Raw genomic sequence first — 12,269 nt, 5'->3', positions numbered from 1 at the left:
TCGGCCACACTTTAAGCGCCCGACCTCTGCGGTATTACACCGTTTCAATGCCCATTAACTGAGATTGTGACTGGCCACGTTGTTTGACCTTTTATATATGTTGTGTTTTAAAAATGGAAAAAGGAATAAAACATGTTTCGGGATCGATACGCGCCCATATTGCTTCATCGATCGTCTTCGCGTAAGAGACCGTTCGGTCCAAGTAAACTTTGCTTAAATATGGCGCCGACCAACAACACTTCCTCCAGCAGCGTGTGTCCTAGCCGTGCGCTGTCCAACCACTTTAACTCACACCGCCGCGTCGCGCTGCCAGGGGAATGCGCTCTTTAAAGGCTCTCCGGTAGCAGTGAGTAATACAAAAATCGCTTCACCCTAGCCCCAGGTCCAGAACCAAGTCTCGGGGATCCTGTTGTCGTCGGGGTGCCTTTTATCCTTTTCCGCGTTCCAGGGGGGAAGAGCGAGTGCGAGAGAGAAGGGTCGGGTTTTTCCAACCCACACGGCCACGGCGCCCTCTTATCACACGCTGGACAATCGACACGGTGCTGCTGCTAGGGAGGGTCCTGTTTAGCTCAGTGCTCTGCCGTTTCACCCGGTGGTCGGCACCAGGATACGCGACTTTAAGCGTTCCTTCTTTTTAAAGCACTGCCGGTGGGTCGGTTGGGTCCCCCTTCAAACGATGTTGGGAATTTTTCCGCTGTTGCCGGAGTCGCCACGGAAGGTTGAATGTTTAAGATGTATACTTTTGAAAATGGCGCATCGCGTCCCGGATATACAGCTAGTGCTACCGTTTGCTGTCACTCGGGATTGCTTTGAGGAGAGTACTCACACGGCGGAGGACACTTTAATTATAAATATGTTTCGCTGGCATCCACGTCAATCGGATTCGGGGAAACGTTTCAATTTTCCAATCAACGGCGCGCGCAAACCAAACATTGTGTACCAACGGTGCCGGTGTATGTGTATGTGTATGTGTACGTACTTCCCGGAACACCCAAAAACGCGAATGTAGCGAGATTGGACGTCCTTTTCCAGGACATGGGGGTCCAGAGCAAAAGATTAGAAGAAAAGTTTAATTAATTTTAAACTTTCTCCGTCTTCGCCGTCGTCGTTAAAGTTTTTGCAGCAGCAGCAGCAGTGGCCCACAATAGAGCTGTGGCCGCTTTTTATGTTTGCTGCTTTATGCAAACTTTTCCACTTGACTTGAATAATTCGCTCCATCGAAGCTGGTCCGCTCCGCCCCGCTCCGCCCCGCTCCGGCGGCCGGCCGGCGCTTGTTGGTTGTTACCGGGCGGGGCGCGCGGAGAGAGAGAGCACCGAAAAGGGTCACGATTCTTGTTTTTGCACAGTTTTATTAACTATGGAAGCAAGGCCCCGCCCGACACGCACACACACACACAAGCCGGGTCGCGGAGTCACCACAATAACTTTCTTGTGCCGGTGTGTTCCCGGCCCGTCCCTGCTGAACGCCTCTCCCCGAAGGACGAGGAAAATCTGCAACCGATGGCGTCCGCGCGCTCTGATCTCTGGTTTCTCTCCCTCCCAAGAGTTCTATCGGGAACTTGTAAATTAATTACATTTTAATTAAAACTTTTCATTTTATTGTATCTCTCTCCGGTGCTGGTCGCGCTCTCTCTCTCGCTCTCGGTTGGCCTCTGACAGCGGCCATCACCATACGATGCGTCGTCCTTCGCGCCGCGTCCCTGGACGACCGGTGCTGCGTTCTGCGATCCTTGTGCGCGCCATTTGCACACCGACCGTTTTTGTTGTGGTTGTGGGTGAGTCCTTTGGGGCGGCGTCCGAGAGAGTCACGCGCGCGAAGTGAGGAAACTTGTCGAACGTCGGTGTGCCCATCCACCCTATTTGTGTGCCGATGGTGGTGGCCGGGCACGAGATGTGGCCAAAGTTTGCCAAATTGAAAATTACCATCAGCAGCAGCAGCAGCAGCGCGGGGTGCCACCGAAAGTCACTTCAGTCGTTGACTGATGGCGGCCCAGGGTTCCTATTTACACGTGCAACGGGGAAACTAGGAACGCGGAACTGACCGCAGCAAACGGGGGCGGGCGCTCTGGTGAGGGGCTAAAGTCCACCAACAAACTTTTCCGCAGCCCGGGCGGACGATGAAATGGGAAAAGTTTCGGTTTTGATGGATCCCTCCTTTCTTTATCCGCTCTGTTTGGGGGGTTTCTTTTTGGGCGGCGTCGTCCGGTGCGGGGACAGACTTTATCTATTGTTTATGTTCTTTTTTGTAAAAATATGTTTATTTAAAAAACGCACTAAAAAGCATCACATCACTAACAGGCGCTATGGTTTTTTTCTCGTTGTCTTTATTTACAGATGATCGCATCGTAACTCTCGTCTCTTCCGTTCGGGATACCCCCGGTTACCAATGCTGTGCTGGCCAAACTAGGATTAGAATTAGAACATTAAATCAATTTTGTTGTAGGACACATTCAGGTACCACTGTTGGTGTACTTCAGCAAGCCCTCCTAACGTTGTGTTTCTTTCTTCCCGGCAGCAGCAGCAGCTTTAGCCGTTTGTGGTGACCGAACGTGACGACGGATGTATAATTTTGTGAACTCAAACTCTCGTGCAACCAACGGGTGTGGTTTCAGTGAATAATTAGGTCCCGAAGGAGCGACCCCAACAAGAAGACGCGAACGCGACAGACAATTAGTGCAGCCCCGCATTTTTCAAGGACTACAGAAGAAGCCTTGTCTTGTCCGTGTGTGCGCGTGTGTGTGAGTGTGTGTGTGCGGGTGTTGTGACATTGAGACGAACGGAGGCTGGCCCAACGCGCGCGCACCACGGCCCTCTCACAACCTATACAGAATCGTGCGAGGATAATAGGAACCGGTGGCGGCGGCGGAACACGTTAGGCAAACGGAAGGGGAAGCTTTCCGGTAGCGTTCGGTTCGTTCGAGTAACCCCCATCGTGTCCTCTGGAGTGGAGCGGAGTACCATACGCTCGAGCGGCACGGAAGAAAGCACGCGCAGGACACCTGGCAGGATCCGGAGGGAGAAGTGGTGGTTTCTTCTACGATGATGCCGAAACGATCACGTCTGGGTGACGTCCGCGGACCCATCTCGAATGGGCCGATGCAGTCGCGACCGCTCGTGGCGCTGCTCGATGGGCGCGACTGTTCGATCGAGATGCCGATACTGAAGGATGTGGCCACCGTTGCATTCTGCGATGCACAGAGCACCTCAGAGATCCATGAAAAAGTAAGAAGACCAGCCACAGAGACCGGCCCTCTCCCCCGCCGGATTGTCACTAACAACAAATTTCGCGTCCCATTGCAGGTATTAAACGAAGCCGTTGGCGCACTGATGTGGCACACAATCATTCTGACGAAGGAAGATCTGGAAAAGTTCAAAGCGCTCCGGATAATCGTCCGGATTGGCAGCGGGGTCGACAACATTGACGTGAAGGCGGCCGGCGAGCTCGGCATCGCCGTGTGTAACGTGCCGGGCTACGGGGTCGAGGAGGTGGCCGACACGACCATGTGCTTGATCCTGAACCTCTACCGAAGGACCTACTGGTTGGCGAACATGGTGCGAGAAGGCAAGAAATTCACCGGCCCGGAACAAGTGCGAGATGCAGCGCAGGTACGAACGCCGTGGCTCGCTAACCCAGCAACATCATCGGGATCATCCCCTTTGCCCTCGCTTTGTTGTTTTTTTTTCTAGGGATGTGCCAGAATACGGGGCGATACACTCGGGCTGGTCGGACTGGGGCGCATCGGTAGCGCGGTGGCGCTACGGGCGAAAGTGTTTGGTTTCAACGTGAGCTTCTACGATCCGTACCTGCCGGACGGGATCGAGAAATCGCTCGGGCTCAACCGCGTCTACACCCTGCAGGAGCTGCTGTTCCACTCCGATTGCGTTTCGCTGCACTGTACATTAAATGAACATAATCATCACCTAATCAATGAGTTCACGATTAAACAGGTACGCGGGACGTGCGGGCCACTCAAGCCCCTCTCTCGGATTGGGAACGTATTACTCACCAGCACCATCGTTACTACTTTTAGATGAGACCCGGCGCATTTCTGGTAAACACGGCACGCGGTGGCCTGGTGGATGACGAGGCTCTGGCCATTGCGCTGAAACAGGGACGAATCCGGGCGGCCGCACTTGACGTTCATGAGAATGAGCCATACAATGTATTTCAGGTTTATTCTACTACTTATACTATCTTTTTTCTATGCCGTTTGTGTTGATGTTACTGTTTTTGTTTTTCCATCCCACGTTTTAACTCCCCACCACTACACTGCCCAGAGGAGAATCGGGGAAGTGCCGTGTCTGCCTCCCCGTCCAACAATACCCGATCTTTGCGCGCCTGCCTTTGTCCTTTCGGGTTTGGCGTAAAAGATGGCGTGATGATGTGAAAGATGGCGATCACCTGTTAACCTTCGTTCTTCGACGTATTTTTATGCTCCTATTACGCACAAGCACAGCAGACAGTCAGAGTGTTGGCTGTTTATCCTATGCACGATGCTCAGGGAGCAGTGTCATATGCATCACGTTGCGATTTTTGCGATGATGCGTTGCGCCGCCGTAAATAGCAGCCTGTGTAACCCTAATCTGCTGAACACATTATCCAAATGCCAGGCAATAACGTTCATCACTATCATCATCATCATCTCATAATCCGTGTTCCGGTGGTGTATTGGTTCGATGTGAAGTTTTGGTACTGAACACACGCTGTGTGCGGTTCATATTTACATTTCCAATCCATGTGACACGAAGGCAAAGAAAACTTCTTACCCGATCATGCATCATTCATACACTACAGTTCCATGTGGTCAGTTTTGAATACAACACAGAATAGAACCAAAAATGGCTCTCTACACAATCGTTTGCTTTTTCGGAAACCCAATCAAAAACAAAAACGTAAACAACACACACGAGACGACACTAAACCAAGCGGAGCACGCACACACTAACACGTAAAAGTTTCAATTCAGGCTAGGCGATCATCCATGTTTGTGTACTAACCATCACCACCACCACCACATCCTTTTCATGCGAGTGTTGAACTGACGGCGGAATCACGACTTTCTGCACATTTAATTACAGTACTACACGGTACTCCGTACCGCTACTACTAACTAGTGTAGTCAATTCCTCCAACTCCGGCGGCCACATTGTGGCAAGATCCGTCGAACACATATTTATCTGCAAACATTCCCCCCTTCATTTGATCAAGAGGCAAAATCGGTTCAGATTTTTGCTCATTAGAAGAGCAGCTGCGTGGTCCAACGCATCCAACACCCGTCAGGATCGACTTTTACTCTCCAACCTCCATGGAAAGGAAATCATTTGTAGTGTGACAGTAACAACGATAGCTTTATGCGCTGGGGGACGATCGTAACCGGGTTTTAATTGGGTGTTGTTTTTTTTCGTTTCGTTTCGTTTTAATTAACACTGTGGCCCTCCCCTACCACCGTTGTTCGGGTGCGTGCGTTTGCTCGCACAATGGACACGATCGGTCTCTCGCGATCGCGGTACGCAGGGTGCACTGAAGGACGCCCCGAACCTACTCTGCACGCCACACGCAGCCTTCTACAGCGAGGCGGCCACGACGGAGCTGCGCGAGATGGCGGCGAGCGAAATCCGGCGGGCAATCATTGGCAATATCCCGGAGTGTCTCCGGAACTGCGTGAACAAGGAGTACTTCCTGCGCTCGTCGACGGGCGGTGGTGCCGGCGGATACTCAGAAGGTTAGTAGTCACAAGTTGTCCGATTTGTTGTTTGTTGTTTTCTGTTTGTTGTCGTTGTGTCGTTACACCACACTGTCTCTACTCGAAACTACTCTCGAAACCCGTCTCTCCACGAACGATCATTTTTTACTCATACACCCATACACACACACACCCGCCACACACACACATACATAGATATACAGACGCGCGCGTTTCTTTTGTTTCCCAATAAACACTGACACTAATTAGTAGACGAAATTGCAGCAAACAACAGTGCTAATAGAAAACGAAACACACATACAATGAGAAAGTAAAAATAAAAATAAAACCAATACGCAAACCTCTTTACTAAATGATCAACGAATTTCCATCTCATTACGATCCTTTCTTTTTTCGATTGAACACAAAAAATTGATGCTTCCCAAACCAAATGCAAAAACTTTCATAGCAAAACGATGATAACCACTGCTACTTTTGCACACTTGCCTCTCACAGTCTTCATAATTTTGTCAGCAACGATTTCGAAAATCAGGAAACAGTAGTAGTATACATTTGTTTTACAATCGATCATCAGCCGATCAATCGATCAATCAATCAATCAATCAATAAATCAAGATACCAAAACAACCATACGCAGAAAAGTGAAATAATAATTTACAAATCAAGAAAAAAACTTATAGCTGGTATAAATGGCGGCTATTATTCAGGTGGATTACAGCAAGCCCATAGTACAACACCGCTCGAGGCACCGCACAGTGCAGGATCGCATGCGCCACCCAGCGGCGGCGGTCCCCCGCCACCGTCCGTTGCCGTACCGCCTGTTTCCGCTGTTACAGCGCCACCACCACAAGGTATTATTCCACCTCCGTCACTAGAACTACAACAACAGCAACAACAATCGCCACTACTTCTTCCACTACTACTACCATCACCATTACTACCTCCTCCTCCGCCACTACAGCATCCTAGCGTCCGTCATCAATCGGTAGGTGGTGCCACAAGGATCTTGCGATCAATTTACACGATCACACATTGGCTCTCGGTGCCTGTGGCACATATCTTGTTTACATTCGCTACAGCGCAAGGCTCACTGAGATATTGGTTAAAAGTAGTGAACGTATTAGTTTCGCTAGAACATGATATGTAGCATGTAGTAGTCATGTGTTGACGAACCGTTAGCCAGCAACAGCTACAGTTGCAGTACAGTTGCTACGGTTGCTAACATAACCTCAGCTCAAAGTCAAGTCGTCAGCTATTGTAGGATGTACCATTTGTTGTACACCGCCGACTTGATTGCTATCCTGTTTTCATCGACTCCGCTTAGCTTGCTCGGATGTCGGCTTTTGTACGACTGACGATAATGCAAGGACAATGTTTCAAAATTGTCCCAAATTAGTTGGAATATTAGTGTGGCCAATATCGTGTAATATTAGAAAAGAATTAACACGGCACCGTGCTGCAATGACTGTGGGAAAAATAGTGGTAAGTGGGGCCCAGTCTCGATTGTAGCATGGTGGGCGTGATGTGAGTGGCATATGCAAACCTTCCGATACTAAACTTAGGACGTTTCCCCATGCTCCTGTTTCCTTGTTATTCCATTTTTCCTACACCACCTGGACCGTTCGTAATACGTAGGGGTTGCTTGCTTAACAGTCGTGAACGCGGAACGAGTTGCATGTGTTTTGGAGTAAAGTGCAAGCGTGCCTAGCGTGCGTCGCGGTGCTTGCAATCGAATAGTCTAAACATGTATCTAAACATGAACGCATATCGATTTCAAATCTTGATACTGATTAGATTTAGAGATTAACGATAACCGGTAGCCGGAGCGAGTAATACTCTGTTCAAGTTTTGTTGTAGATCGACTTTTAGGGTTGATGTGTTGCCCCCGGAGCTGTTTGTTATATTTGTTTCTAGTTTGGTTTCGTCAGTTTTCAACGATATTGAAGCATGTATCGTAAAGTTTTGAAAAAAGGGAAGACAACAACCCATACTAAACCTACACAAACTCTAGGATACGTATTACGAACAATCCCAGCTTCTCCCAATACTTCCCGCGAACACTGTGTGTTGTAGGTAGTGGCTACGAGCTCTGGTTGTTTTCCTTCGAATTTAAGTTTTCGGATTATTTCAACTTTCCAAACCCATCGGACAACGTGATGTACTTTCGCCTGTAACTCTTTACTAATCGGTACGTTCTCTTTCTATCCATTTCATCCTACTTTCCGCATCCAAATTCCGGCGCTGCGTCTCTTCGAATTCAACGGCAAATACCCGACACAATTGATGCGTCTTCTGTGTGTGTGGTGTCTGGAAACCGCAGCCTCTTAGTGCCCCAGATCCAAGTAATCATCATTCGGTTAAGCCGGAACCATCAGAAGTACATTAGTTTTTATCATTATAAAATAATATATAAATATATGCTGCTACTACCTTTACAATTGTAACAAGAACAAAAAGAAAACACACCTTTAACACCACCACCACAACCACACGTACACGTACGATACGATGAAAGGCAACAATCAACAACAACCGGGCAGGCAGCAGCGAGGCATTCATTCGCAAACTGATGATGGCAGCCAATAGGAGGAAAAAGGACCGCATTATAAAAGAGTAGTAGGGAAGTTACAAAACCAACAACCACACACACATACACGAAATCACACAACATTAGTAAAAATGACGTTTGCCAAGGACTGGGGGAATGTATGAGGCAATGATAATGTTACAAACAGAAACACACGACGACACCTTGCAACTCGAGGGACATTGGTGAAGACAATGAACAACAACAGCAACAAAAACAACAATAATAACAACACAACAGCAAACAAAAAAGGTGTGTGTGATTATTTCTTTGACGAACGTTAAGTGAACTATTGACTCTAACGAGGAGAAAGAGAGAGGACCCTAGGAAAAAGAGTGGATGATCGTATGAGGATGATTTTTTTTAATTGTTTACGTGTTTTTGTCTTTGACAAAGAGAAAACTTAAACAATGTGTACGAAAATTTAGATTAAAGTAAGAGTAAACTATACTACTACCTACGTAAAAAGCATGCGAACACACAACACACACACACACAGAAACATAGAAATAAAAATTAAAACAAGGTACACATGCAGATTTATAGATCGTTGCCCCCCGAGAGAGAGAGAGAAAGCAGCCACCACCAGCAGCCCCGTAATATGATATGATGATACAAATGAGATCCACAACACACACACACATACATCCACATGTGTACACAATCGGAGGAGTTGAACAGAGCAGAGAATTAATGTGTAATGGATAATAATAATGGATAATAATAATAAAAATGTGGAGGAAGAAGCACTAACGGTACTTTAATGCATTAGTAGCGTGCAGAAGCAAACGGAGAAAGGACAGTAAAAAAGAGTATGGATGTACATGTGTGAGAATGAAAGCGGATAACAAGAAGAAAATCTAAAAAAAGAAAATGAAAAACTTGCAGCGAGAACGGTGCAAGTAAGTAAGTGAACGCATCGTTATTGAAGGCAAACGCAGTTTGAAGGATACAAATGACAAACGCGAATGCAAATGAAAGCGCAATCGAGCACACAACTCACATTGCAGAGTTGATAATAGAGCGAAAAAGAGAGAGAGAGAGAGAGAGCGAGTGCAGTCCCTCATATAAGATATAAAGCATTATAAGTTGCAAACACACACATACGTAGAAAGAAAGTAGCAAAAACATTCACAATACCCATACACACGAACACACCGGACACGACGCAGGAAGCGCGGCGATCGTGTGTGTGTTTCTCTGTGTATGGGTAGGTGCGCACCGCCTGCGCCTGCACTCGTCTATTTGTATGCGCGTTTTGTGACAAAATAATGATTAAAAACCACGAGAAAAATTAATTGTTTTTCTTTTTTTCGGTACGCGCCCCCCCATGTATGCATGCGTGTGTTTTATATGAGAGGAATATAACGCGAGGCAAGAGCGTGTGTGCACGAGAGAGAGAGGGAGAGAGGGCTAGAGAGAAAGCAAGGGATAGCGAGCGAATGAGCGAATAGGATGACCGCGATTATGAAGTGAATGGATTAGCGAGCGCTTAACATTTTATGTGCATAAATTTGTGAACCCTTTCACCGCAGGAAGGCGGAAAAAGATATAAATAAGGGCTCTGCCCGTTCTTGCAGGATAAAATGAAAACATTAGGGTGTGATTACAGCGCTGTGCTGAACAGCGCGGGTGGTCACGACGCACTCAGTTTGGGGTGCGCCGGTGTTGTACCCTCCTGCTGCTGTTAGTAACAGGTTGGGTAGCAGGTTACACGACAAATCAGGACGGCACATGAACACAAACAAACACACACACACACACAAGTAGTGGATTTCGACGGAGCAGAGCATCCAGCAGATAGTAGGGTTAAAGACTTGACACGTGTCCTTTAGATTCTGTTTTTTTTTCTTTCCTTTCGCTCCCTTTCTATACAGCAAGCAGATAGGTGGTTGTTATTTGGAGGCAGCAAAATGTTGCAAAACTAGGCGAAGAATCGGACCGACGCAAAAAACAAACAAACTCCTATTCTTAAATGCCCTACTTTCCCCGTTAGTACAGCTTATTTTTTTAAACAATAAAAGTAATTCTTGATGAAAACAAACTGCTGTTGGTGTGTTGAGTGTAATTTACTTGCTTTGCTGATGTTTGCTGATGGTTTGCTGACCAGTGCGCGTCGGGGGACGCCTAAGTTTGAGATCCAAGTAGACAGACGGCAAACTGATTTAACTGGAGCTTCCCTGTTTCTGGTGGCAGTTAGTGGTTTCAGCAGGTGGTAGCAGGTTTCTATGAAATGTGTCGATGAAAGAAATTCTACAGAGAAGGGTTCCTGCAGACAACATATCTGTAAGTGTACGAATTACATCTTACTTTGCCAAAGAAGAGAATGTGTACTACATTACTTGGCCTATTGTAGGTCAAGACCGCCTGGCTGTTGTTCTGGCGGATCAAGAAAAGAAGAAAAGATTGTGCATTCTGTCAAAGTAGAGAGAAGCAGCAACTTTGTACTTGGAAAGAAATGTGATCCTAGTAGCGTTATGTATGGTGAAGGATTTATGAATTATACCGGGTAGCGTGTGGACTGTTCTCCTATGCCGTGACTAGTGCAAAACACGTCCCGAGTGGACGCGACCGTAGTTCATTTCGTAGAATCGTACGACCGAACCTTTATTATATACCATTTCCATGATTTTCTCCATTTTCGTTCTGATCTGATGATCTTCGAAAGTGATCTTCGTTCAGTGATTTAGTAAGGGATCCTCAGAAAAATGAAGCATGCATTAAAGCGGACGACACTGCCCACCGTTGGTTTCTTTCATTGCTAAGGTTGATGCTTGGTTGAAAAAACAAGAGGATCACGTAACATGTCCTCCAAAATGGCACTCTATGAAAGTTGTTCATTTATTATTGCCTTGTTTGCAGTGATAAGATGTCAAAACGGAAACTGGAATTTGTTTGTTGATTAAGATCGATTGTGTTGAGATATTTTTGAGCTTGTTATAGATACTATTTAAATGGGTTGATTGATTGATTCCGTTCAACGCTTGGTTCTGTTAGTGGCTCTCGGTGATAGCCTGTTGTTGCTGTTTATCATTTCTTTTCAAAGCTATCCATTACGAGCTTACATCGTATGCTATCATTTAATATTATTACTGCGGTTTGTTTCGTGGCACTGCTTTTGATAAAGTTCGAAGGAAATGTATGCGTACTCGTCCCTATACACTAACTACCCTTGTCCACATGTTGCGTTACCTGGCTGGTGGTTTCATCATAAAAAAACGATGATCCCTTCCGTCCTTCTGTTTGTAGAATACGAAGCGAAAAAGCGCAAGCTATGTTCCGTCAACTGTTTTCCCTTTGTTTTTGCGCACAAAAAGGCATCAATTGTTCAATTTCTAGCTTTTATTGTCACTCGAATGGGGCCCCCATCGTCTTATTGTGTCTGGTTGATTTGTGGTTTTCACTATTTTGTTTTCTATTCCCAAATGGCGGTATAAAACGAAGCTGAGATGCTGCTGATCACATGTTCGGCTTCTGCCGTGTCCGTTACCGGCTGTCGCGCCGGTTTGCAGTGCGTTTTATATGAAAGTTGAGGTATTGAGAAAAGTGTCGACATTGTTTCACTCTGTTGAAATGGTCTTCCTCTGCTAAGTGCTTAGAAAAAGAGTGAAAAATGTTTACCATGATATGAAAACTGGTCGAGGGTCGTTTTTATATGAGAGAGGGAGAGAATATTAGTTCACTCGGCATTTTGCTGTGATTCGTAAGGTGTGTAGGTATTGTTGCAGAAGTGTGCTAATTTAAGACACTTCAGCATTGTTATTATTCAGTGTGTTGCAACTTGTGGATTCTAAGAACATGCGTTAAGCTAAATGTTTGAATTGAGCGGGAACAGTATCGAGTTATTGGTGAGCCTTTAGATCGTTTGCAGCCGTTAGATGTGTGTTTGCACGTGGGAAGCACCTTCTTCAAATGGCAACAGTGCGACTAGGGCGAGCGTAAGCAATAGAGATCTGTGCAGGCCACACACATTAGAT

At 46.6% G+C, this 12,269-nt stretch overlaps 1 protein-coding gene across 4 annotated transcripts in view; it reads left to right on the top strand.

Annotated features, from left to right (window-relative positions):
- The window catches only part of LOC128274341 (C-terminal-binding protein), a 36,589-nt gene extending 26,262 nt beyond the window's left edge, over positions 1 to 10,327 (top strand). Inside the window, exons 2-8 of one of the 4 annotated variants that reach the window (XM_053012502.1) lie at positions 2,516 to 3,222; positions 3,301 to 3,606; positions 3,688 to 3,948; positions 4,032 to 4,163; positions 5,516 to 5,723; positions 6,386 to 6,556; positions 8,026 to 10,327. In XM_053012502.1, the coding sequence (XP_052868462.1) occupies positions 3,040 to 3,222; positions 3,301 to 3,606; positions 3,688 to 3,948; positions 4,032 to 4,163; positions 5,516 to 5,723; positions 6,386 to 6,556; positions 8,026 to 8,033 (1,269 nt within the window). In that variant the 5' untranslated portion in view covers positions 2,516 to 3,039 and the 3' untranslated portion in view covers positions 8,034 to 10,327. Of the gene's footprint in view, positions 1 to 2,515; positions 3,223 to 3,300; positions 3,607 to 3,687; positions 3,949 to 4,031; positions 4,173 to 5,515; positions 5,724 to 6,385; positions 6,557 to 8,025 lie in introns of all 4 variants that reach the window. The other 3 variants (XM_053012504.1, XM_053012500.1, XM_053012501.1) reach the window with 3 other exon arrangements.
- Positions 10,328 to 12,269: the final 1,942 nt, after the last annotated feature.

The sequence above is a fragment of the Anopheles cruzii genome, chromosome 3, assembly GCF_943734635.1.
Source record: "Anopheles cruzii chromosome 3, idAnoCruzAS_RS32_06, whole genome shotgun sequence".
Classification (NCBI taxonomy): domain Eukaryota; kingdom Metazoa; phylum Arthropoda; class Insecta; order Diptera; family Culicidae; genus Anopheles; species Anopheles cruzii.
The sequence above is the reverse complement of the archived record's forward strand: the minus strand, read 5'-3'. Positions and strand labels throughout refer to the sequence as shown.